Below are 26,702 nucleotides of genomic sequence, written 5' to 3'. Positions count from 1 at the left end.
AATAATATGATTGATTGATAATAATTGCTGCTGGATATGATAACATTGACTGCAGAATATGACCTGTACTAAGATATAATATCCTGTGCATAGTCGAAAAATGATAAAAAAAAAAAATAGTCTTGTGACAGGCATGGGAGCAGTCATATGATCTATGCAGAGGCTTATGGGAAAATCATTTCAGCTTGTGGGACACCAAGTGGTATGTGCAGTAAGAGGAAACAGATGTGGCTTTTGGCTCCACTGGAGAGCGAAGCTCCAAATGTGCTACCAGGGCATGTTCATTGAAACCAGTCATTCTTTACATCAGCATCATGCGAGAATGAAGTGTGATCTCGACCGCCCTGCCCATCTATATGTGTAGTAATGCAGAGGGGTCGTGCAGGGCCTGGCTGTTTATAAGACTGTGACCTATTTTCATTAGACTGAGTAGCAGCTTGTGTAAGAGCCTTAGAAGGGGTTAAGGCCTTTATTCCTCTGCAAAGTGCATTGGTATCCTAAACGCTGCCAGTTCAGGAACTCTGACCTTGACAGTGGATAAGCAGATGCATCACCAATTTAAGTGTCTGACTGCTATTGCATGGAAGATACGGCAGAACATGCGAGATTTACGTGAACGTGCTTCTGGATGTACCATTGAACACAGAAAAACTATACATTTCAACATATTAGTGCTTTCATAAGGAGAAGGGTCCAGTGGTTAAATATGGAAGAGGGTTCTTCCCAGAATCTATCTTAATGGAAATGACTAAAAAGCACATGACAAGGATGTTGAAAGGGTATTTCTTTTTCAGCAAATGTCATGGAACTTTTCTTCCAGGGATGGCCTCAGAAGTAATGTTTAAATATATAGGGCACACCTAAGAATCATGGGATGTTGAGTGCGCCACAATCCCTGACACATAACCATGGGATCCCATATGGCTGATGAGCAAAGGGAAGTAGGAAGCCAGTATAGATCAGATAAAAAAATCCACTGTCCAATCCACTGATACCGTGTGTCCCTGAAATGTAATCAATGATTCATCTATCAAAAATGTTTTAAATGGTTTTCCAACGCATTTTCATGACATGGCAGAAATGGATAAAGATTGGGAAAAGTCAGACAAAGTGCAAACACATAATTAGTCATAAATGCATTTTGTGTTTGTTTGTGTGTGTGCTATCTTTGCAAAGATATAAAAACCTTACACTGTGTAAAAAAATCTTAATCAGAAATGCATCGGGTGAAATCAGATCTAACGCAAAAATGGGGCGCTACCTGAACATTTCCATGACATTATATACAATTTAGTGTATATAAGGAAACAAACGATCAATATACAACGCGGATTGTACATTGTAAATTTAGCTGCTATTAATGACGCTGGCTTTTGCGCCTTGTCGTCTCGTTTTATTTCCCCGTTTGAGCAGAAGCGTGAGTCAGTCGTAATTCGACACCTGACATCATCCGAACTATTCCAGATGTGTGTGTTTTTCCGCGCCGGCTTCCTGAAAGCTCCGCCATAAAAGCCCCGCTTTTTACAGAAGCCAGAGGACTCGCCGTGGCCTCCGTCGAAGCGGGAATCGAGGTAAGTTCTGCTGCTGCCGACATCTCGCCAACTGGAGACGTTTAGACGCTTTGGAGACGTTTTTTGGGGGAAAAAAGACAATGGCGCATGCATTACAAAGTCCCGTCTCTTTTGTTTTAATCCATGCAGGACGCCTCCCTAGTTGTGTAGTTTTCTGGTAACATTAACTTGTTCCTTTTACGAAAGGGACTGGGACAGGCTCCGTAAAAAAAGTGAAGAAGTTATTGTTCTTGCAACTGACTCCCCTGTTAACTTCCAGAATGAAACTGTGTGGTTCTCTGCTTGTGCTGCTTGGATCGTTTCTGGTCCGTGCATCGCGTAACCTGGATGGAGAATGGGAGAACTGGAGGAGAACCTACAGGAAGGAGTACAATGGACTGGTAAATTCAATGAATCCACATTAACCGCGTGACAATGCCAAGCCAATCTGGGTCGTGATCGAGGTTTGTGCACATTGTTCACGTTGCCTGTGACTTGGTCAACACGATGGTGATGGACAACCTGTCCAACTGGTTATGATTTACTGTCAAGCGAGCTGTGATCACGAGATTTAAAAAAAAAAATCAGGCTTGATTACGCTCAGTTATGCTATTGCGTAAATAGTTTTATCTGCTGCAACTTTTTTGAGTATCATTTCAGTATGAGAAATATCTTGTATGGTTTTGATTATTGACTTGGCATCAGCAGAACCATAACCGACTTTCAGTTGAGTCGGCTGAAGTAAAAAAAGCACAAGTCAATCTATCAAGAGCAGAAAAGATATAAGATATTTTTGTGTATGTACGTATGTGAATGTCATTTTTATCAAATGATCTAACACACAACATGTACTTTTGTAATTATTAATAGTAACTATTTTAAGTACATTTTAATTTATTTCTAAATAATTTTGACATTAAGACCAGAGTCACATTTATTGGTCTCTCACGCAACATACAATATATTGTACAAAAAAGAACAAAAATGAAAAACAGACAATAAACGATGTAAAGATTATGTGCAAGACAACACTCCATACATGAAGTGCAGCATTAATGTGTGTAGAGCATGGAATGTGTGAAAATAGTATTGTAGGTGTAGAGCAGGCTGTTCGGATGCAGTACGAACAGTACCAGCTTTGGTCACTGAACTGAATGCAGTGTGTTTGTGAATGAGGCAGGGCGAGGACGCCATTCGCAGAAGCATCTGGGAGAAGAACATGCAGTTGATCGAGGCCCACAACCAGGAGTATGAGCTTGGCATGCACTCGTATGAGCTGGGCATGAACCATCTAGGAGACATGGTGAGAGGCGCATATGTACACAAACACATGCACACGCACACAGTAGTGACGGTAATACACACCAATATAGACCAAAATAGTGTAAGTGAAAGTGAAAGTGAAGCAGTTTGTGGGGGTGGTGCTTTTGCTCAAAGGAATTCGAACCGGCAATCTTCTGATTACGGCCAATATTATATATTGAGCACTGTTTATCTATATATGTGATCAAAAATGTTTTAGATTTTATAGGAGGCCTTCATTTGTTGTTACTCTCTCACTCACTATCCAGCCCATCTGGAGCCCATCCTAGAACAGGCCACTGGAGATCATTGTTAACCTCTATTTTATTTATTTATTTATTATTAGTGTTTTCTGGGATTAATAGTCCCAAAATTTGAGAGTTACTGTTAGGAAGATTAATTACTTTTTATGATTTTCACAACTGCCTGCAACTTTTGCATTGTCCTATAGTCTAAATCATTAATCCCGCCAGACAACAGAAGAAGTTGCTGAGAAGATGATGGGCCTCCAGATGCCCCTATACAGAGACCCAAACAACACATTTGAGGCAGACAGCAGCCTGGAAAGACTTCCCAAATCCATTGACTACCGGAGAAAGGGCTACGTTACTGCTGTCAAGAACCAGGTGAGAAGTGATTTGCAGTGATGCCATCTTTTCAGGCGGCCTGGTGTTATTTTTAACGCCACCCTTTGGGAATCACTGTCATTATCTTGAACTGCTATTTCTCTTAACCCATTTTACAAAAAGATCACGTTTAACGTTTTACACACAGACAGACCCAATGGGAAATGAGGGTCTCAATTATGAGACTTTTTTGTTAGATTTTTCTCACTATTAAATAGTTTTGTCAGAATGGCAGATGACTGCTGTTCTGTTTGCTGTGATTGTAGAACCTCATGAAAAACAAAGATTATTGATCAAATTTGCTGAAAGTTTGTGCAGAATTTATGGGGATTGATTAGATTTATGTTAATAATTGCAACCTCACAAAATCCTGCAATGTTCTTGTTGTTTCAGGGTTCTTGTGGATCTTGCTGGGCATTCAGCTCTGCTGGAGCTCTGGAAGGCCAGCTGATGAAAACCCAGGGAAAATTGGTTGACTTAAGCCCTCAGAATCTGGTTGATTGTGTCAAGGAGAATTATGGCTGTGGTGGTGGCTACATGACCAATGCTTTCAACTACGTCAAAAACAACGGAGGAATCGATTCAGAGGCAGCTTATCCTTATGCAGGAATTGTGGGTACTCTGTTGTACTTCATTTTTACTAGGTCTTCATTATTTATTGATGTGTTCTGATATAATTCTCCTTCCAAACTCACAGAACCAGTCCTGTCAATATACTGAATCCGGAAAGGCAGCTGGGTGCAAAGGGTACAAAGAGGTTAAGGAGGGATGTGAGAGGGCTCTGATGGTGGCAGTTGCCAAGGCTGGCCCTGTATCTGTCGGCATTGATGCCACTCTCTCCACCTTTCAGTTCTACAAGAAAGGTGAGTCATGCAGGTTTGATAGAATTTTGCTGTACAGGCCTATTCTTCTAATCTGTAGTACAGGCTATTCACACATTATTCACATTTTACACACAAACCATCAAACATCATTATGTACATCTTCACATCTCGTCCTGTTTCAAAAGCTTATGATTGGGCTGTAGCTGTAGATCTAAATTTTGTCCATGTACTTTATGGCCTGGAAAAATTATTCTTCATTACTTTTGTTAAAAAATAATGTAGTGGTGTATGAAGGCGGTTTCCATTTTGTTATGAACATACCAGTAAAGAAGTGGGGGAAATGCTGCCTATTTCACAGCTTCACAGCAGAAAATCAAAATCATCTATTTACATCATAATTGTTATTACCTAATGACACCTGACTGATGGTTTGTGAGAGTTATCACAGTTATCAGTTATCAGTTATGGTAGAAGACATTCTATTATAGTTCACTTCAGGGGTGTCAAGAAATGAATATCAAGTTAAAAATGTCAAATAAGAAGTCATTTAGTGGTCATATGCTGGGCTTTATTTCATTTTGTAGGGGTGTACAATGATCCTAACTGCAATAAGGATGACATTAACCATGCTGTTCTGGCGGTTGGGTATGGAGTCACCCCAAAGGGGAAGAAGTACTGGATTGTGAAGAACAGGTGAGCCAACTTCTAGATTTCGTCTTGAAGAGCAGCACAACCTTTGCCAGACTTAGTTGCCAGTCCCTCACTCTGCTTGTGTATGTTGCTCGCTTTCTCACTGTCTTTGCCTGCAGTTGGGGTGAGGAATGGGGAAACAGCGGCTACATCCTGATGGCACGCAATCGCAACAATTTGTGTGGCATTGCCAACCTTGCCAGTTTCCCGATTATGTGAGTTCCAGGTGAGAAGAGGAGGATTAGCAGAAATGGACTTTTGTGCAATATCTTTAGCAAGCAACAGATCCATAGGCGCAGCCGTTCAAAATTTATCAAGGTTACAGGTTGCAACCTCAGGTCACAATTTGTACTGCAACACTTATGCAAAACTAAAACCATTTATTCCCTTCTTAATGAGGCAAATTCTGATATTCAGATATTTTTACTATGAAAATATGATAAAAGTGAATCCTTTGATTTTCTATAAAGCTTGTGTTGTCTTGACTTCTTAAACACTGATGAATTTACTAGTATACTAGAGAAGGGTACAAGGGAAAATAAATGTTTTATTAGACAAATTAAAAAATGTGACATGGGCTCATTTTTTTGGTTGTAAATTAAAAGGAAATTCCAGGCTACTTGTTGCATGACTTTCATAGTAATTTACTTATTAAATCTGCAACTTTATACAGTGATTTCACTGCAGCCATGGTCACAGAATTACCATGGTATAGCAGTCTGTAGATGTAGAATTACAGTGTGTTGCTTTAAACAAATTACAATACTATCCTGTATATGCAATGAGTAGCCAGTAATTCACTGTAGAACGTAATTTGATGATGGTTTTACCACACAGGTTTTGGATCTGGTCAAGAAAGTCAAATAATTCAACCTAACATTTTTATTTGTAACTTTGACAATATAATTGTTTGGATCAGTTGAAAAACACCTGTAGGAGGGTGACAAGAACATATTTTTTGTACATGCAACAATCTTAGGCAACATCAACAAAAAAAGGAGTGTGTGCGTTTGTGTCTGTGTGTGTGTGTGTATATATTTAAACTGAAATTGTGTTGAAAAAAATTGACTTCAATAATCCATTAAAAAACACCAACATTCAATTTGACTCAGCCTGTACAAAAAAAGTGGGAGACGGTATCATGCAGTCCACACACACACACAACCTTAGCATCTTTTATTAAAGCATTTAATTAAAGCATTCATTGCTCTTGGGTATCTATCATGTAATGTAAAAACAGAGCTGAAGTGACTGTGTATGGTTTGTGTGGAACACATTACATAAATAATTCAGCCAAAACAACATAACTGAGTTTTAACTTTATTATCTTATAAAAAATGTTAAAATGAAATGCATATGATTGAAAGCAAGAAATTAAAGAACCCAGTACGCTATAACCTATAAAAATAAAAGTGCATATGAACCCTTTACAAGCACCCTTTATCATTAGTGAACACTTTAAATTTGTCACGTTCCTAAGTCTAGGGGTCTCAGAAACGCAACAAGGGTGTGGAGAGGAGGAGGTCCACTGTTACACACTCACCAGCAAACAAAACAGCGGACTCAGGACAGCTAACCAACATTAAAACAGCCTAAAGGAAGGGATGGTCCAGCAGGGATCTCAAAACGCGCACAAGTTAACAAAAAGGGCACATAACAGGCTAACACAGACAATTAACAAAGGGTCTATCTCACAAAGCAACAAGACACACAAATGAGATCCCCAACGGAGCTCCATGCAGATCTCCGTGGACCCTGGGGACCTCCCGAAAGCGTAAGGGCCTAGCAGACCCTGGGGACCTCCCGAACACAATCCGAAGTCTCTTTAAATAGATGGAGGTGACCAATGGCAGATGGAGCTGGTAGGCCTCAACTCCTCCCACGAAGTCAACCTAAAAGGGACAGGACGCAAAAAACACAGCCAGACACACAGAACACGTGCGAGCATACGTCCAGGGACGTAACAAAATTAAAGCAAATAAAACACCATCAATATGATGTTAATAAAAACAACACAAATATTATTTGCATGTGTCCACTACAAAATGAATGGGCAAGTTTAGCTAGTTTCGTTTTTCAAGCAGTACCTGTGTGCATTTTAAAAAGCTGCTTATTCTCCTAAACCTTCCTAGCAATCAGGTGAATCACACAATCGTACATCCTATGCATCGGGCATCCCAGGCATCTCAGGCATTCCCTGTGTTGCTGTGAGATGGGATCACGGCTCCAGGCTGTTGATCATGATCATGAGTTTTCAACCATGCTATAGGGGTACAAATCCTGACATAAAATGCATTTTATAATCTTTGGCGCATTAGGCAAGGTGGATGGGAGTTTTTTGCAATGTCCAGCATACTTGTTTTTGTGTCAGTAGGCTTGGTTGTTGTACACTATATGGATGGCGCCTGCTCAAATGAGCTTGTAAATTGGTTATTTCCTCAATATTTCACAGAATCATGACACAGCTTGCAAATTGAGTTACCTTTATCTACGTTCATCATACCTGGTTTATTTTTACATGCTGAAGGGGGCGCTGGAATGGGATTTTTTTGTGAATTCACTCAGAAATGCCAAACGGCAATTCAAAGTACCCAGCTGTACAGTGCAATCTACAGGAATGGAGAATGAAGTCACACGCTGACTCACCTCCACTGTCCCTGTATTGACATACTACCACCATGGAAAAATATTGCAATATTATGCTATATAGATTTTTTCCCCTACCTCTAGCAAAGGGACTGTGAATATTTTTGAATAAGCTCTAGACTGCATGAGCCTTCCTTGGGATACTGAAGGTTACTTTACTTTACTTTATTTTGAAGCTATTGTTACTTGCAAAGAGTGCCACTCTCCCATTGGTTACACAGTTCCCTTCACCACTTGTCCTTCAATGGATAGCATCCAAGCAATTGGCTTAATCACATTATCTTATATCAGTGATTCTCAGATCACCGTATGTTTTTTTTGCACTGAAGAAGAGCATGCAGGATTTATGAAGTGCAGTGAATAAACTGGCGGAAGTGGAGAGACACGGAGATAATGAGACAAACGTAACTGTCACAGCCGCCACCCCGCCCATGACCCAGCAGATAGCAACCCAGAAACGGAAGGAACAGGGGTCAAGGCCCAGTAAGAACGCGCCAACCATGTTGAACCCCTACAATTTTTTCCTAGTCACTTTGTAGTAAGACATTTTTTACCTGATTATTACTTGTCAACTGTTTTTTTTTTTACCACGCTTTTTGGATTGCCCTTGTCTGCCTCTATCTTACACCCCTGCTCTCCAGCCACTGCAGTGTCCCATCATCCACCCAAGCGTTGGGGCACCTTCAGCCCCGTCCCACCTCGACTGGCTCCTCTCACCATCGTACCGCAAGTTCACCACAGGATGGAAGCTCTGATAGCATGAGTTCTGACCTAGCATCCATGGGCTCAGTCAGCTGCAGCAGCGCTCTTTTCAGCAGCAAGGGGTGGTAGTAGCCTAGTGGGTAACACACTCGCCTATGAACCAGAAGACCCAGGTTCAAATCCCACTTACTACCATTGTGTCCCTGAGACACTTAACCCTAAGTTGCTCGAGAGGGGGGCTGTCCCTGTAACTACTGATTGTAAGTCGCTCTGGATAAGGCCGTCTGATAAATGCTGTAAATGTAAATGTAAAAGCAATCTCTGCAACAACAGCAGCACACGCAGCAGCAGCACGAGGCAATCGAACAGCTTGGCAGTTCCCGTGTAAAATTTTAAGTGAAAACAGTGTTATGCCAGACAGGTGACACTTGATACCATTTCTAATAGTTCAGAAGTGGGCACAGAGATCATCACAGTATCATCATATGCAGCCTAGTTCATGGTTTTCAAGGCTGCTTGTTTAATTAGAGGAGCATTTCAAAATAAAAAATGGGTGGTGGGAGATGGGCTTTCCTCAGCCGCCGCAGGAATTAGAGACGTAGTTTTTAGAGTTGTCTGGGTTAGTGAGGTGATTTACCATTCGCCACGTTGTGGGACTTCCTATATGCATATTCGTGCTAGTAATAAAGCAGATTTCTGCCACCGTTCAAACTCCCCCCCCATACTCTGTGCGCTCCCCAAACAATAAAAGTCTAGACATGCCCCTGACTATGAAGCTGGAAAACTCAATGCAAGGCCACACAATCACAACATTATACTTTTATTCTTCTGCTGAGTGCCTACATGCACAGTAATGTCTTTATGAGGTTCTGAAGAGGAAAATACAAATATAGGTTTTAGGTATCATCAAACTCGTTATACTTCATTTGCACGGATTTTCACCATGCCCATTGTGCTTAATGATCGCTTAGTCTGTCTTTGTAAACTGAAACAAATAAAATGCATGCATGCCTAAGTGTAGAATTGATCGTTTGTCCAAATTCATTTGTCCACCTTTTGTCCATTTGTCCAGAATTATGCAATTCTGAATTCTTCTGTGAGCAAACAGTTTCACTTGTGGTCATTAGCCTGGAGCAATGAACGATCTGTTTACTGGTCTTGGAATTCACCATCTGTAAGATCATGAATAAACAAAACTGGGGGCATTCCAACTGTCACATTCCCACACGCCATGGCATGCTTGCCGTCATTTGCCGACAGCAGACTGATAAGCTTGGCCATTTTGATTTGTTCCTTGTTTCTCATTCAGCAGCTTTCTGTCACAGAATCCAGTTAACATTATACTGACCTAAGTGCAACATTGGAGGAGCAATTAAACACCTTCACAGTCCTTTGGTGTGAAAACTGTGCCATATTAGTTGCTGAACTTGGTCATCATGCAGTGTAAAGTTTGTGGTTTCATGTTCATATGAGTAATGAAAGGAAAGTGGGAAGTGAGTAAAAACTGATGTGCTGGAGGAGCGTCATGAAACCTTCTGTTGTGTTTGAAACTAAATCTGGGTGTTAGCATGACTTTAAAAAAGGATATGGCTTTGTAAAAATGAAACAGCATCTCTGCCCCACCCTCAGCTCGCCAGCCCCTTCCACCTTCTCCTGCATTCCGAAACCCAGCAATCCATTCAATGCTCACACCAGTCAGCCATGATCAGCCTTGCGCTGGTGCGGGATCACATTGAGGAAGCCTCTGAACATCCTGGATGTTAAGAATGAGAAAACGTTGTTAATCCTGGAGGAATTCCCAGAGGAAGTTTCTTTCCGTCTCTGTGACCTGCTTTTGTCTGCCTGATAAAGCCCTGTGCCTCCTGTTGTGATCCATCAGTTTCATTTGTCTCGTTCTGGGGCCACGTCACCTTTGATTTTAGTGGTTGTTCAATAAAACTCTGTTTACTTTACAACAGTTGAACCTGTGTCCTCTGTCCCCTGCCGTGACAATCTTCGTATCAGCAAATGCTGTGCTCTGTGATCTTCTCGACTTTTGGTATTATTCTGGTTGGTGTATTGAGGAACTGAGCTTTTCCTTTTTCTTCCTTCACGTGCTCCGTGGGCCGCCACAAGCGGATCAAAAGTTGTTTGCACAGATTACATGACAAAAAATGTCCTTCCTGACACAACCTTCCCCATTTATTTGGCACCAAGAAGTACACTGTCACGTGCAATCTAGTGACTGGGTTTTAATGAGGAACTGATGATATTGCAAAAATTCAGAAACTGAAGGGGTGTACATGGTCTAAAACAATCTTGAGTTGGTGGTTGGTGCCTGTTAAAGAATATCCACACATTGAATGCAATACGCAAGGAGTCCCACTGCTAGTGCTAGCAGTGTGTCCTAATTATATCTGATTTAAAAGGACAAATGAACCTAATGGCTTACTTACTAACTTGATTAGAGAAATTCTGGAGTATTCTGAATTCTGAATGACTTAATAATTAATAATAGTTTACTGTGTCGGATCTCCGAATTGTCATCTTTCTTATGTCTTTCAATTCTTATTACAAATCACTTATTGATAAGTTAATTTCTGTATGTGTTTAATGGTTACGACATACAAATAAAATTGACCAGAATAATTTCTAAAACGATGCTGACCACTGTCTTCTGTTAAAGGTACTGGCTCCTTTATACGGTGACTTTTCATTTTCTAAAATATGTAAAATGGCATTTTAAAAAGATATAAACTAACGAGCCGGCAGATGGCGCCATTTCCCAAGTTAAACACCCGGATGTGAAATCCATTCGAGAACAACTCAGCAACAGTTGACGTCAAGTCAATAATAATGAACAAGTGAAAAACATTACTATTTCACAAATAGAGTACAGACAATTGTGTATTGTGTGTGAAGGAAAAAAAAACGAAAGAATAAATACATAAAATAAATAAATAAATAAATATGAGGGAAGTGTTAACTTTCATGTGACGTTCTCTCATAGAAAAAAAAGAAAGCAGGAAATTCAAGACATGAATTGACGAGCAGCCCCGCTGGTCGCAGCTAAAGGAGGACAGTGCGGAAGGTGAGTCAGGCGAAGACGCTTCTATTAATACTGATCAAATATGTTATGTTTTTTTTTTAATCTGAAAAATCACGGAACTGTTTTAGTTTCGTTTTATTTTTCAAGTCAACGATATTTGTAGTACGGTCGACGGGCGTTGGTGTTTATTTCTGCCCCTTTTATTTTATAGTCAGTAGCTGCGATATAACTTGGTAAACTAAATAAACTTAAAAAAATTAAACTTAAACTAAAATTTATAAAAGTCTTTTTATATCAACTTACCGTCGCCAGGTAAATTGATTAAAAAAAAAAAAATCCGGACTCTGTTGTCCCCAATTTGCTTTGTTTCATCGGCTTCGTCTGCACTCAACAGGCTGCACTTTCATTCCACGTTTTAGGGCTAAGCGCTCATTTCACTTCTGCCTTGTGACCGTGTCACCGAGCTCACGTCACGCCAGGTCTGCTGGTCCCCCCACAGGGCCCGGTGCTGCTGAGATCAGGGTAAGATGCTGCCTCTCCTGCTTGTGGCCGTGCTGTGCGGGCCAGCGGTGTCCCTGCCAAACCCCAGGCTGGACCATCACTGGCAGATGTGGAAGACCACTCATGGGAAGTTTTATGAAAGCAAGGTCAGAGTTGTTTTAGTTATTTCTTTTTAGTACAAAAATTATTTCCAAGAAGAAAGCATTGCATTGTCTGTGTATTTATGAAAATGCTAACATTTGATCAGACGGACGACCTGCGCAGACGAGACCTTTGGGAAAAGAACCTGCAGTTGATCACACTCCATAATCTAGAAGCCTCTATGGGACTGCATACCTACGAACTTGGAATGAACCACATGGGAGATCTGGTAAAATTGTTCCCTCACTCATCCATGGTGACAACTAGCACGCACATAGCCATGAGAATATACCACGACATATTTACTTCTTATTAATTATTAATATCTACACAAAACAGCATTTCGTCTGGCTGCCCTTGAATGCTACATAAAACATAAAGCAAAGACTGAAATGTTGAGCGGTGGTCAAAAAGTTGCGGGTTCACATCCTTGAGCAGGCCACCGTCCACTCACACTGCTCCCTCCGGGGTCAACTAATCGTTTTAACTAAAGATCAGTCATTTAAGATGATTTGTTAGACCAAGGTTTATGTCTTTTTTTGGTGGGTTTACACGTGAGATGTCTGATTTTTTTTGTATTCGTCAGACAACTGAGGAGATTCTTCTGGGTTTTGCCACAACCCGAGTGCCTGCAAACATTAATCTTCAACAGAGTCCACATGTGACCTCATCCGGCTCTTCTGTGCCTGACTCCATTGACTGGCGGGAAAAAGGTCTTGTCACTGAAGTAAAAAACCAGGTAACCAAAAACCAGTGAAACCCATCCTCAGCTTCGGTAACTGCTGATTGAAAAATGACTGCTGATTGTGAATTGTAACAACATACTGCAGATCATATGACAAGGGATTCTTTTTTTTGTATTAGAAGAACATTTCCTCTTTTTGTTTCTTTTGTTTTTTTTTTTCCTTTTGCAACTAGTTGGTTGAAATTTCACAATGCCAAGACGCCCACATGGTTTCGGTATAAAGTATTGCAAGATGTGCGTTGAAAATATAACAGACTGACTGGGTATAATAGTCATTCAGAACTGTTATAACGTTAACAGTCACATGCGTAATATGGCTGTGGGCTTAGACTGTAATGGTTAAAACATCTCAGCCATCGTTTTTTTTACATGTATTTATCTATTGATTGACTGTGTGTGAGACCAACAACACATCAAAGTACCCAGGCCACCCAACTACTGGTTCAGTCCTTAGTAATCTCAAGACTGGACTACTGCAACTCCCTTCTAGCTGGTCTACCACTATGTACCATCCGACCTCTACAGCTCATACAAAATTCAGCAGCACGTCTGATCCTCAACCTTCCCAAATTCTACCACATCACCCCTCTGCTACGCTCCCTCCACTGGCTCCCAGTAGCTGCACGCATCAAAATACTGATGCTGGCCTACAAAGCCAAACATGGAGCAGCCCCATCCTACCTCACAGCCCTTATTACACCTCACACTGCACCTCGTATACTCCGAGCCTCCAGTACATCTCGCCTGGTCCCTCCATATCTGAAGGTAAAAGGAAAACATTCATCTAGACTCTTCTCCGTCTTGGCCCCTCGAACTTCTTGAACTTCCCCTCGAGGTCAGAACAGCTCAGTCACTGAGCACCTTCAAACAACAGCTCAAGACCTTCCTCTTTAAAGAATATTTAGATTAACTTGTAACTTTTTTCTTATTGTCGAACTTGTGTACAGAATCTACAACAGAGTGAATAAAAAGATTGTATTCATAGTTGGGGTCCTAATGAACCGGAATTGATCTCTTCAATGATGGTAACTTGAAAGCCACTCTGGATAAGGGCGTCTGCCAAATGCCGTAAATGTAAATGTAAATGTACAGGCATTTAAAACATCATTGGCAAGTAAGATAGAGGAAATAAGGGACTAACGGTCACAACATTTGTCCAGTTCCTTGGACTTGTTGTCAGGTCCCGACATCCATTCAGTGCAAATAAATAATACAAAAATTTTGAGTACAAAGAGGAGCTGATGTCTACAGTTTTTTTTATTTTTAACATTGACAGACTGAGGAAAGGATGCAAACCCATAATTAGAGAAGTCAACAGAAAGGCATGCATTACTAAAGCCAAGGCTTTGCTTTTCTGTACAGTGTGTAAGAAAAGAGTATAGGTGGCGATTGCTGTTCTTAATGTTACCGGTGGTAGTGGGTAGTATGGCTGAACGGTGAAATCGAAATGAACTGGCGATTTGAATGAAAGAAAATTGGGTTGCTGCGGGAAGACGCGTGCGCAGACATGCTGGGTTGGCAGCAGACAGTCAGTGAGAGAGAGACTGGAGCGTTGGTGACCCCCTGGGGCATTGGGGCAGCAGGCAGATGAAAGGCAGTAAACAAAGTTCTTTGCGGCAGCCCAAAGGCGCACATACACCTACACACCTGTGGACGGAGCATGGGCATCGGGCTTCAGCCACTGAGGTGCAGCCAGGTTCTGTGGTTGGCCTAGCGGTTAAGGAAGCAGCCCCATAATTGGAAGGTTGCCAGTTTGAATCCTGAACTGCCAAGCACCGTCCCCACACTCTGCTCCCCGGGCACCCACTGCTCCCTCAGGGGATGAGTCAAATGCAGAGACCACATTTCACTGTGTGCATGGAATGCAGTGCTGTGGCGGTTTTGACCACTTAAGGTAAAATGTAGGAGGAAACATGACAGTTCATCACATTCAAGTGTCTGTGTGATAGACAATCTTGCTCACCAGTCAGATTTCCTCTTAAAATCGTTCAGCCCTAGTGGGTAGATCACTCGCCAGAAGGAGCAAGGCACTGAACTGGGGTCCTGTCCCTCTAACTAGTGATTGTAAGGATGAGGGCAACTGCTAAGTACAGTAAATGTAAAATGTAAGTGTAATCTACCTGGAATCTAGCTGTCACGTGTTTTGTCAGGAAATGTTCCTCCACTGTTCATGCTTGTTCATGCTTGTTCATGCAGGGAGCCTGTGGCTCTTGCTGGGCATTCAGTGCCGCCGGGGCCCTGGAGGGCCAACTCATGAAGACCACGGGAAAGCTGGTATCTCTTAGTCCACAGAACCTGGTAGATTGTTCCTCCAAGTATGGCAATAAGGGCTGCAATGGTGGCTTCATGTCGGAAGCGTTTCAGTATGTCATTGACAACCAGGGCATAGACTCAGAGGCTGGTTATCCGTACCATGCTGTGGTGAGTATGTCTGCTTGTAACATCTTAGGTGTCACATCTTACAACGTTAGAATTTTACATTCATTTTTTTTTATTATTCATAGCAAGGACACTGCAGATATAGCACTGCATATCGGGCTGCCAACTGTTCCCAGTACCATTTTTTGGCTCAAGGCAATGAAGACAATCTTAAACATGCTGTTGCCACCATAGGCCCCATATCTGTTGCCATCGATGCAACTCGTCCTCACTTTATTCTCTATCGAAGTGGTGAGTGCATTTCAGTATTAATATCATCTTCAAACATGTAATATTTCACAATCAATTGTTTTGCTGGATTTATTACTGCAGGTGTGTACAACGATGCCTCATGTACTACAAATGTCAATCATGCCGTTCTCGCTGTTGGTTATGGCTCCTTGAATGGAGAAGATTATTGGCTGGTCAAAAACAGGTATGTAAATGTATTAAATAGTTTTCTTTAGCGTATACAATTAATTGATTGCATACATTTAAGTTTTTAGATATTCAAACACAGAAACTCAATATAATATCAAAAATGTAAAATAGTTATAAACAAAATATAAAAAATCTATTATGTGTTTAAATATTTAATATTGCATTATAGGAAATTGTGTGTTTGCCTTTGCTCATGGTTTCTGGATATTTTTAGCATGCTATATAAGACAGAGTGTATTGGAGATGTTCACTAGTTTCACTAGACTCTGTCTTCATGACTGGTCTGGAGATCATGTTGCTGCTGTCCATTGATCGATCATGAACAAGTGGTTTCAATGTGTTGAAAACCAGAGTCCAGAGATGGGTGGTTTCTTTCTTGTCTGAAGACATAATAAATGTCTAAATTTGGCATTAGTGAACACTCCCCATGTGCTATGTCTATTGTTATTTTCATAATTAGACTTTTCACATTTTGCATGCATTTTACAGCTGGGGTGAATATTTTGGAGATCAGGGCTACATACGGATGTCCCGGAACAAGAGCAACCAGTGTGGTATTGCTATGTATGGCTGCTACCCAGTAATGTGATTTTCAAGCTTCATTCTCACATTGAAAGGGAAATATTTTACATTTTACTATATATTCTCTAGGGTGGAAAATAGATTTTTACTGCTTAACAGCCATTTTTAATTTTTCCCCTGTGTATGATCCACAGACTGTGATTTTAAAGGGACTGTAACATATTTTCTTGTTTTTTGTACTATTTTTAATGGAAACACTTTTTTTTCCCCTCCAACAAATGAAATAAATAAATGATTTTGGGATCAAATCAATTGGGATCTTGTTGTATCAATGAGGATCCACCACAATATTGTCACCACAATTAAAAATGGCATTTTATTTTCAGTGCAACATCACAACAAACAATTCACATGAGGTAATCCGGTGATTTTCAGAAATGGGTGCACAATGACGTGTCTTGATTGATATTTGAACATCTTTGATTCAGCCTTTGGTTTATTAGTCACACTTTTAACCTTAACACACACAAAATAAACATTGGAAACGTTTCCTGAACAAAAGTAAATACCCAAATCTAAATGGTCATTGTGTATTTTTCCCCTCTTTAAAGTTATCTCATTAAAAAATACACCTCTGGGAAAAGGTTGGATTGTCATTCCCATTTGATCATGAATCAAAGTATCCGCATTCCTGTTTTTTTTTTTTTTTTTTTTTTTTTTATTATTCTCTTGATGGAAACAAAAAGACTAATATCGCTAATCTAGATGAAGGGGTCTTGATTGGCCTCTGTCAGGGATTGATTCCAGCACATGTACTTTGAAAACAAAGGAGACAGACAATCCCTGAAAAGATGGAATCTTTGGTTAAGCAACATCTCAGCTACACAACATTTAACACAATTGAGGTAGATGAAGTCATCTTTATGTACACTGGGCGGCAGGGGCAGTACAGAGTGAGATTGGTAAGACTCTGCAGGGCAAGCCTGTGGCTGGTAGGGTAATGACCAAATGAGTTCTTTATAAAAATGTATTTCTGTCTGACCAGAGAGCTGTATTTACTGTTCAGACCACTAGATGGCCCCATAGCATTACATTCATTACCACTTTCAAAAAGGAAAAAAAAATCTAAACCACCTTTAAAAGCTGTGCCATGCTGATCACAAAAAAAATTACTTCTATGCAACACAGAACAAACCAATATTTTTGCCGAATTATGTTTGTTTATCTAATCTATGTTATTTCTTCTTTCTTTTTTTTTTTTTTACTTTTTTTTGCTTTTTTGGTAAACAATGGCTAGTTTTCCCATGTTTGTGTTTCGCAAAAGACAAACAGAAGCAAGAGCAAGTGCACTGACACCAGCATTTTGTCTACCCAACTGGCACCCTCCTCCTGCTCGCAGCACGCTTAGTTGTTTGTCATTAAACTTTAATTCCCCCCCCCAGCCCTCCCCTCACATTTTGGTAATTCGGCCCCCTTTCTGATCTTCCCCGCCCCTCTGAATGCCCAAAGCCCACGGGCCAGACCAGGAGCAGGCCTCAGACCAGATACGCAGAGAGGAGACAGATAAAAAGGGTCTCTTTGAAGTCTGCAAAAGTCGATGGCCCCTTTCATGCCCCTCTTTCAAACACATGCTGTGAAAGGGCCCCACAACACGCTTTCCTAAGGTTAAAGAGCGAGGACTGTCCCCGAGCTTATAGCTAAAAGAAAGAAGAAAAAAAAATTCCCTTCCATTCTCAAAGCAGCAATTGTGCTGAGAGAATTGGCTCCTGCGTGCTGACTTTAGAAAGGGAAGACGATCATCACAGAATTACATCACGGAGAAGCTCAGTTCCTCTCTGCTGCGCACGGTCAGATAGCCCACATGTGCCACAGGGCCTGCTGATCGTCAAAATGCCATGCCAGCATCCCAACTTACTTTGGTTCAAAATACCCAAACGGCGTGACCTTTGCCACAATAACAATACATATTAAATATCCAACAAATCCCGTAAGCTTTACAATACATCGAGGAAAAATTACACTACATTCAGGGAGGACAATGTTAATCTTTGGTATAACGATGGGGCTCTACAGCGAAAAACATCCCATCAGGTCTCAGGTTCACACAGACATGTAAAGCATCATGAAATAAATATGCACCATGGACTGGCAAAATAAATATGCAAATAGGTATAAATAAATACATAAATAAAGTAATAAGTTAGACTTTTTTTTTTTTGGTGAAGATTTTGAATTCTAGCTCCAATCAAAACGGCTGTGCTGAATTCTGCTCAAAATAAAAATCTCACAATAGTGTAGCCACAAGGTTCTCTGGCTGCCATTAAAATTGCCTTCACAGGAATGGAAAAGTGTGCTTAAAAATGTACAAAATGAAAAAACGTTCCCCCGTTCCCAAAATGTGACAAACGGCAGGATATAAAAGAAAAAGCGCAAGTATTTACAGATGAATCTTTCTCTTTGCAGCACCTGCCTGCAGTTTCTAACTGGTTTGGGTTCTGCTGAATCTGCTAAAAGGCATGTTCTGAAATCCCACAGTGAATATGAAGTTCTTGGCTTTTTCATCATGAGAGAATCGTTTTCCGAATACGGCGACCGGCTTCTGGATTTGTGCCCCAGTCCTACAGTGTAGTTCTGAAATTAACCTAATTTAAATAAAACAGCTCTACGTATAACAGAAAATAAGAGTGTATGACGGAGGTTATGCTATCTGTGGCATCACCCTGCTCACAGACGCAATAAGCTTTGGTTTTAAATGTCCTGAATTTGACCAAAATAATAATAAAAAGAAAAAAAAAAAAAAAAAAAGGGGGGGGGGGGTAAATCCTTTCCAGACACGGAGGCGCACTTCAACCTGCGCTCCCGTCTCCCATCATGCCGTGCTGCAAGAGACAGCCGAGGAGGACACGCTGGAGCCTGACGAGCCCGTGGAGGACGGGCGTCCCTCGTCGATCCACTTGTTCAGGTTGCGGCGGCGGGCGTTCATGAAGAAGTTGCTGACGGTGGAGAGCTCCAGGCCCAGCTGCTGCGAGATGGTGATCTGCAGGTCTTTGGCCGGCCGGTGGTTCTCCCGGAAGATGGCCATGAGGGTGCGGCGCTGCAGGTCTGTGAACACCAGCCGCGTGCGCTTGGGACCCTGGTTCCTCTCCATCTTGGTCTGCTCCTGGTCCTTCCGTTTGCACGCTGCATATGAAAGGGAGACATCTGTCAGCTCAGGCTTTTGTGGGTTCAAGCTTTTTCCAGCCCGGTGCTAAATGGTGTGAATGGACCCCAGCTGTTCCCTTAAGGGGCAGCGGTGTCCAGCCCACCAGCACTGGCTGCAGACCACCACGGCCTCCCAAAAATTCCTTTTATTTCCAGCGGCAGAGACCTGTTTGCAACATTAGGAGGGCCCTTGTTTACTAGTGTTAAAACGGGGAGGGGGGTTATGAATGGAAATAGGAAAGATATCATAGGTCATTAAAATAAGTTATTGTGGCCGGGCAGCAGCACTGCACCTTCTCTTTGTCTGATCGTGGTCATTATTAAGTGCACAGCTTCGCCCACGTCCCTCCTGTTCTCGTTGCATGGCACCGTCTACACTCCGCCCATCCGTGCCACCCCTTTACGACGCGCTGGCCGTTAGGTAAATGCTTCCTTGTGCTGTAATCATGTGTAAAAGTCTGGAAATTACCATGCCATAAATCCGTGGCACCGGGCTACTCTTGCAGACATAAATATTCCCCCACAGAGTTGCTATGATTGTGGGAACGGCCCCTAATCATGATGTATGCCCCTGTCTCATGTTGCAGAAACGTGATCGAAGGCCCTTCCCCAGCCCCCCAGCATCAGAACCTCCACTCCCCCTCCGCCAGCCCCCTCCCACACCCAGCCCACCCCCCACTGATTTCTTGGGCCACTGGCTGATAGAAATTATTGATTAAATCTGTGCAGCTCAGATTCCTCAGCCAACAGAGCCTGTTTAACCCCTTCAGCGGCCGAGCGGGGGGAAGCTACAAAGAGAATGAAAATTTCTGCTCAACGCGTTCCTTTGTATGCGATTCATTTATGTGCATCGCTACTCCAAAATGTTGACTAAGTAGTAATGTGAGACATGTTTTTTTTTTACAAGAATTTTACCGATGTAATAGTCCGCTCTTTCTTTGTGCTTTAGCTGCTGAGAGAGTCTCATATTTTATTTCCTACCATAAAAAATCATTGTGCTCAGTGCATGTTACATTTCGCAGAATGCTCGAGACGTAAAGATCGGGGCACATAAAGTAGTCCTGAAAGCGTACAAAAGGGAGGAGCACGATGACGAAGGCTCGGAAATATCTATTGTTGTACGATGCAAAAAATAGCGAGAGATGTTTAATCATAGCAGCAAAACGAGAAAAACAAGTAGAAAATGTTTAAACAAAAAAGAACGTTAGAAATCTAGCAGGGAAAATGTAATGTGACTGCATCATTCGGCTGAATCGCCTTTAAACGCTGCGCTTTGCAGTGCGGGGTGTTGCACATTCTAATTCCAGACTCAACTCGCCGATGTGGTGCAGGTGTGTGTTGGCCGAGTGCTCTGTTTTTCCCAAGGAAATCAATAGAAGCCAGTAATTAAACAAAAGGGGTTGGCCAGAAAACCCAGCCCTCCTAAAGTACGTTACGCAGAATTGTACAAATGTGCCTGATAAACGTTGTAGATTTTCTCCCGTTGGCGGGATGCAAGTGCACGCGGCCTGCACAGGAAATAGCCGCGTAGCGTCATCCAGTATTAACCGTGAGGGACAGTTATCTCCTCCGAATTTCCGAAAAGATGTACAGTACAGTTCTAGTTGCCGGACCTCTGGCCAAGCCTGCCGACCCTTCATCACTACTGGAGCTCCAGATCGACCTACCATCTTTACCACCGATCAGAGGTGATTTTGTGAACATGAACACTTGGAATGGTCACCTGGTGTGGTGGACATGATGCGCTCAACTGAAAGCCTTTCTGTGTCACCCATCAGATAGGTTTACAGTCCACGTCATGTCACAGCACACGCAGGATGAACAAATACCACGTGACCGAGATGAAATCTCTTTTTTTAGGCAGATCCCACTGGTGCTACTTACAGGAAGTAAAAAAATGAGAAGGATGTACTGTACATCAACATATTTCCTCCATGTAGAATAACGGATGGCGTTGCATGTGGTTTCGGGGGTTTTTTTTATATCATTTCAGGGGTGATCGGCTAGAGCGCTTCTATTTTTGTGGTTGACTTTGCACCTACACTGATGGATCAGGCCGAGATCAAACAGTAAAGGGGCTCAGTTGTGACCTGAGCAAATAAAGGTCTCTGTTTGAAGAAGACTCACCTTCCAGTCTCAAGGAGGCCATCCGTTGAAACTCGGGCTCCTGAAGCCAGCGGGACATCCTCTTGAAGGTCTCGCGGCCCGACTTCAGCTTGCCCCAGGGCTTCGGGTTGCGCAGGAGGTCCGAGAGGGTGCCCTGCGACCTGCACAGCACCCGTTCTGCGAAGATGGCCTGTGGGATGCTGTACCTCTTCAGCTCAGCGATGATCCTCTGGGCCACGTCCTTGGTGTTGATCTCCTCCCCGGCCCCTCCGCTGCTCTGGGAGCCGGGCAGCATGCCATCGCCGGCCAACGAGGAGGAGGAGGAGGCGGGGTGGAGCTCCCCACCCTTTGAGGTCTGCTGGCCGCTGAGGGGGTGGTGCTGATGATAGTGCTGTGAGTAGATGTGAGGGTGGTAGCTGGGCGTGTGCTGATGGGGGTCCATTTTGTTGAGCTGATGGCCGCCTCCAGAGTCGGCATGCAGCGTGGGCGGCGACATCTCCCTCCCGAAATCTGCTGTCCGGCAGAAAAGATTCCCTCCGTTGCCGCCAAGGTGCACCTCGTGGCCCTCTGAAAGCATCTGGCCACTGTGGGCAGCCGCAGTGCTGCCGAGGCCGCCGTAGCTGTGCATAGCCGCATCCAGGCCGGTCACCGCCGAGGGCGGCGAGTGTGTCAGGGTGAGATCTTTGCTGTAGGGGTTGTAGAAATTGCCCCCGAGGCCCCGCTCCTCTCTCATTAGGGTGAAACTTCCGATGACGTTGCTGACGGGCAGACAGGGGTGAAGGTGGTGGTGGAACTTGTCCTCAAAGGGCTGAAGCGGGGTCAGCGTGGTGTAGGTGCTCCCGCTGCTGGTGGGGGGGTCCCTGCCGTAGCCCAGGGACGACATGGAGTGCTCGAACCCAGGCGCTCTGTGTTCAGTCTCCAGGCCCATGCTGGGCTCCCCTAAGGAAGGCCTGGGGAAGGCGGCGGAGAGGTCCCGCGCGTGCAGCATCGCCCGGGCGTCCTGAGAGTGGGCCAGCTCCACGTGGCTGTGGATGGACATCTCCCCAATCTCTCCATTCATTCTTACGAAGGTCTCAGGGAAGCACGGCTCCTCGGCCGGAGAGTCTGAGAACTGCTGAGTTTTTACGGAACAGGCTGGCACGCTCTCCTTATTTCTTACTCTTCCAGATATCCACATAGATTTATATATATATATAAAGAATATATATATATTTTATTATTATTATTTTGAAAATTTGCCACACATTATTTGTAGTTCAGCATTTTCTCTCCATGATGGCCTCCCCAATTGTCCTTGGAAACCTGGGTGCAATAAACATTTCACTCTCAGGATGAAAAATTCATGCCAAAGTAGCAAAACGCCATACAACGTCTTTCTAAAAGCAATAGCACCCTGGCTGAATCAGGGCCGGGTCATTTCTTTGCTTGTAATATGCAGATTGTCAAACGTAACCGAGTGTTTGGATTCGATCCTGATCCGTTAACTTGGTAAACGGGACCCTGCTTACCTCGGCGAGCGGCGACGCTGGCGACCCAGCATCGATGTCACTGAGGGCGGGGGGGGGGTGTCCGGGGAGGGGGGGGAGACGAACCGGCAGATCGCGGGCTCTCCTCAAAGCCCGGTCCGAGTCCTGACCTCCGGTGTCGCGCCGAATCCGGTACCGGCACCGCGGGTCTCGCGCGCGCGCGCGCAGGGCTGGGCTCCGACGTCAGGCGCGTCGCGGATGCGGCATGACGGGGGGAGAGGAGCGGGCTCGGGGCTCCGGTCGGGACGGCGAGTCGAATTTCGGACGCGTCGCCGCTCCTTTGTCGCTCCTGTCGCGATCTCGTGATCTGCTTCTCCTCCACCTTCCTCCAGTCTGCCACTTCACCCACCGACTCCCCCTCCGACTCTCCCTCCCTCCCTCCCATCCTCCCTCCCATCCTCCCATCCTCGGTGTGGGCGCCTACGTCACACTTTTAAAAACCAGACAGATGTGGGATGAATTCCCGCTCCGGCGATGCCCGAGGAGCACATCGCCACAAAATAATGTCACGGGGGGGAAAATGTATAATTATACACACAGATTTACGTTACTAATATGAAACACTTTCGTGCGTTTGCCATTCGTTGCATATACACACATACACACACACAAGTGATGCCAAATGCATGTATAATATTTCTTATTTCAATCCGACTGTTGGGATCTTTAAAATAGCACGGTTATCGTGAGGCTAATGCATTTCGAAATAAAAAATATTTTTGCCATTCATTAGATTGTAATAAAAGTATGACTTTTTAAAATTCCTCGAGAGATGGTCGTGATAGTGGCTTGAGGACCCGTGAAAAGATTTCTGGTATGAAGAAGCACCCAGATCTGATGCTTTGGTGCGACACCCTGCTGGTGTCGTGTGAGGCGTTTGATGGCGTGGAAATGAATTTGAAGCTGTTACTTGGCACCTTTCTCCATCTCTCATGTTCTGCGTCCGAGTGCATCCGTGTGATGATGCGACGTGGATGAAGGCCGCCGTCACCTTCGTACCACGTGAACGGGGAGGTGACTTCAGGATATTTGTGGTTACTAATCACGACGAACTGTCACTTCAATTTCCAGAGGCGAGCAATTGGCCGTCTAACAAAAAGAGGGGGGGACGACCCCGAAAACGGTGTGGGAGCTCAGCGTTCCAGGAGCAGATGCTGCCCGATCGATGTGCGGCACCCACGGCCGGGTGGAAGGCGCGCTGTCTGGCTGCCTGACCGTGTCGGGGCGAGGCCTCCGTCGGAGAAAGTTCCGATTCCAGCCGCGGCCCGGACAGGTCGAGCCGAGCCGAGTGGCCGCCCTCCCCACTGCACGCGGGCCTTTACGCGGCTCCCCACCTCTGGTCGTCTGAGACACTCGCGGAGATGTGTGGACCGAACAAAAAGCTTTTGTTAAAATACGAAAATGCTAAAAACACGACGCGTATGTTGGATAGAAATGAACAAAAACGTTTTTATTTAGACAACCGTTAATATTCGTTTATAACAACCATACAAACATCAGCAGCAACCCCAACTGCAGCAATGGTAATAATAATAAATCTTATTGTCTTAAAAATTGCGAGAATAAGACGTTGGCAGCTTCCTCAGTCTGGAGGGGCTGTGATGTCTGTTCTGCAGATCTGCTGTGGTCCATGCCATGAAATAATGTGTGGAGCATCAGTAGAAGGCCTACTGCTGGGTAGATGGTCCGAGCTGGACTTCTCACGCGTGGCCCGTGGACTGAATATTTATTACAATATTCAGGGTGAAATGCAAGAGTCAAAGCGTGTTCTTATCTTTGGGAATTTACCTTTAAGTTAAAAACGTAATTTTGGTTTAAATAGCTGAATAAAATACTGATAAATAGCAAAAATGAAACCATACATATAACTTAACATTAGTTGAATAATTTACCTTGGTCGTACACATATTATCTGTATTACTTTATAATATAACACAATCGTAATTATAGTAACATTTAGATATTCGAGAGAGCACAATGCTTAAATTCGTATTCAAAAATATATATATTCTCGGTTCTAATTTCTGGACGTTCTCTTTGTTTTCGATCCCTCTCATTTTTCTGCGAGCAACACCAGCGCATTAATGTTTCGACTAAAACAAATGAATATTCAGCTTTTTAAAAATCAATAGATTATTCTGCTGCTTTGAGGATCCTGAGGACAGTAACGCACATAAAACAATCAATAGTACAATTAATTTGGTCTGATTACGCAGCACAGCGTGGAAAAGGAGAAAAAAAAATTTGCGGTCTTAAAAAAAATAAACATAATAAACAATAAATATAATTTAAATAAATATAAAGAGAAGAGACAATAATTACAATACAATTATTAATAATAAGAGTAAGAAGAAGAGTTGAATCCTTTTACCGTGTAATGAGAGTTTGTCAGATTGTTACGTTCGAGTTAAAGGTGAGAAAGTAGATATATATTTTTTAAGGTTAAAAGGATAAAAACAGCAGATATATTCATCCGTGTAATCGATTAAAAATCTAAATAGATGACGACATTATAAGTACTTTATTCTATATTGAAATAAATTAAACGATATAAATGAAAATAATAGATTATGGTTTTCTTGCTTTTTTTTTTTGGTTGTATAACGATTTTAATAACGAGGAACCACATTCTCGGGTTCAAGTTTAAATTCTGTTCTGACTTTTCTATCTGTGTTCAGATCACAATGTAGACGAGGAGTTATGAGACATTTTTTTATGAGACATACGATCCGAAGGGGAAAAGTTTCATCAGCGGGAGATTTCGCTGCTTCCATTTCTGCCACATCAAACCTTCCTCGGCGCTCCTGCCCAGGGTGGCGGGCCTGAGGTGACACCCATACGGGCTGCGACATGGCAGTGAGCCGCGCTGTCACAGACAGTAATATTTTTTCGTTGTCTTACATTGTTTTCTCATTATTATAAAAATGTAATGAATCAGTTACAGTATCAGGGTTAGACATGTAACACGTGGGAAATAAACAGGCATGAACAGATGCGTGGCTATTTTGGGGGTCAACCCCTCTTATATTTACATACTTATATATGCTCAGTATGCACAACACAACAAAATGCACAGAAACATACAATTAACATTAACAAGCAAAGGGAAGCCACTTTCAAAAATGATTTTTAACAACTGCTAAAAATGGTAGAAATGTGCCTGCTAAGCTTTTGGGAATCACACATGCAGTAAAAAAACCCACAAACACACTGGCCCACTCACCCACACACAGACACACAAACACACACACACACACACACACACACACACAATGGTAGCCAGGAACCCCAATATGAAAGCACAAGCATATGAGCTGAATTTCGCAATCGTTCCCTGACCACGTTTGCTCTGCAAATCATCACCACAGCAGAATACGTCACTTTTCGGTTCATATGCACTTTAAACCCAGCAGACAGCGGCATGTGTCTCAGCTGTATGTATGTATGTGTGTATGTGTGTATGTGTGTGTGTGTGTGTGCGTCATTCCCTCCTCACATCTGCCATATCCAACAGAGGCGCTCTCTGAAGCTCTATATCAGGGTCCATTTTCCTTTAGTCTTCCTCCGTTCGCCAAAGCTGAAGGACTCCAGACCCCCATCCTCTTCCTCTCCAGACAATTCCGGCTTTCTTCCGCCTCCTGCCATTCCACTGTCCTTCGGTTTTTCCCTGGCTTTCCCGCCTTCAGCACAGCCTGTCTTTGTATCTCCTCTGGCGTGTGTGTCTCTCTGACTG

At 43.1% G+C, this 26,702-nt stretch overlaps 3 protein-coding genes across 6 annotated transcripts; 2 read left to right on the top strand and 1 right to left on the bottom strand.

Annotated features, from left to right (window-relative positions):
* Positions 1–1,309: 1,309 nt before the first annotated feature.
* Positions 1,310–5,611, top strand: ctsk (cathepsin K). The gene is made up of 8 exons (XM_028981313.1): positions 1,310–1,571; positions 1,831–1,951; positions 2,731–2,853; positions 3,326–3,478; positions 3,872–4,090; positions 4,176–4,341; positions 4,887–4,995; positions 5,112–5,611. Exons 2-8 carry the CDS (start codon positions 1,832–1,834, stop codon positions 5,209–5,211), a joined length of 990 nt encoding a protein of 329 aa, XP_028837146.1. The 5' UTR covers positions 1,310–1,571; position 1,831; the 3' UTR covers positions 5,212–5,611.
* A 5,639-nt stretch (positions 5,612–11,250) lies between these two features.
* On the top strand, positions 11,251–16,448 carry ctss2.1 (cathepsin S, ortholog2, tandem duplicate 1). 4 transcript variants are annotated; one of them, XM_028979519.1, is made up of 8 exons: positions 11,251–11,410; positions 11,848–12,015; positions 12,117–12,239; positions 12,597–12,749; positions 14,952–15,176; positions 15,260–15,425; positions 15,507–15,609; positions 16,104–16,448. In XM_028979519.1, the coding sequence occupies exons 2-8, from the start codon at positions 11,896–11,898 to the stop codon at positions 16,201–16,203; spliced, it is 990 nt and encodes a 329-aa protein (XP_028835352.1). In that variant the 5' UTR covers positions 11,251–11,410; positions 11,848–11,895; the 3' UTR covers positions 16,204–16,448. The 4 variants fall into 4 exon arrangements, with proteins under 4 accessions (XP_028835352.1, XP_028835350.1, XP_028835349.1 ...); XM_028979517.1 differs by having other exon boundaries at positions 11,252–11,410; positions 11,868–12,015; XM_028979516.1 differs by having other exon boundaries at positions 11,252–11,410; positions 11,788–12,015.
* A 2,499-nt stretch (positions 16,449–18,947) lies between these two features.
* onecutl (one cut domain, family member, like) lies at positions 18,948–23,252 on the bottom strand. The gene is made up of 3 exons (XM_028981439.1): positions 22,952–23,252; positions 21,465–22,745; positions 18,948–19,316 (listed from the first exon to the last, which is right to left on the bottom strand). The coding sequence occupies exons 2-3, from the start codon at positions 22,618–22,620 to the stop codon at positions 19,006–19,008; spliced, it is 1,467 nt and encodes a 488-aa protein (XP_028837272.1). The 5' UTR covers positions 22,621–22,745; positions 22,952–23,252; the 3' UTR covers positions 18,948–19,005.
* Between the last annotated feature and the right edge of the window lie 3,450 nt (positions 23,253–26,702).

Source organism: Denticeps clupeoides, chromosome 5 (assembly GCF_900700375.1).
Source record: "Denticeps clupeoides chromosome 5, fDenClu1.1, whole genome shotgun sequence".
NCBI classification, from domain to species: Eukaryota; Metazoa; Chordata; class Actinopteri; order Clupeiformes; family Denticipitidae; genus Denticeps; species Denticeps clupeoides.
This window is presented reverse-complemented; position numbering and strand designations above follow the sequence as displayed.

Excerpts from the sequence above, each read along its gene's own strand:
- ctss2.1 (XM_028979519.1), top strand. The coding sequence starts at position 11,896 with ATGCTGCCTCTCCTGCTTGTGGCCGTGCTGTGCGGGCCAGCGGTGTCC. Across the intron at positions 12,016-12,116 it reads GGAAGTTTTATGAAAGCAAG|ACGGACGACCTGCGCAGACG; the intron begins GTCAGAGTTGTT and ends ACATTTGATCAG. Across the intron at positions 15,177-15,259 it reads GTTATCCGTACCATGCTGTG|CAAGGACACTGCAGATATAG; the intron begins GTGAGTATGTCT and ends TATTATTCATAG.
- onecutl (XM_028981439.1), bottom strand. The coding sequence starts at position 22,620 with ATGTGGATATCTGGAAGAGTAAGAAATAAGGAGAGCGTGCCAGCCTGT. Across the intron at positions 19,317-21,464 it reads GGCCTCCTTGAGACTGGAAG|CGTGCAAACGGAAGGACCAG; the intron begins GTGAGTCTTCTT and ends TTTCATATGCAG.
- ctsk (XM_028981313.1), top strand. The coding sequence starts at position 1,832 with ATGAAACTGTGTGGTTCTCTGCTTGTGCTGCTTGGATCGTTTCTGGTC. Across the intron at positions 3,479-3,871 it reads TTACTGCTGTCAAGAACCAG|GGTTCTTGTGGATCTTGCTG; the intron begins GTGAGAAGTGAT and ends TTGTTGTTTCAG. Across the intron at positions 4,342-4,886 it reads CTTTCAGTTCTACAAGAAAG|GGGTGTACAATGATCCTAAC; the intron begins GTGAGTCATGCA and ends TTCATTTTGTAG.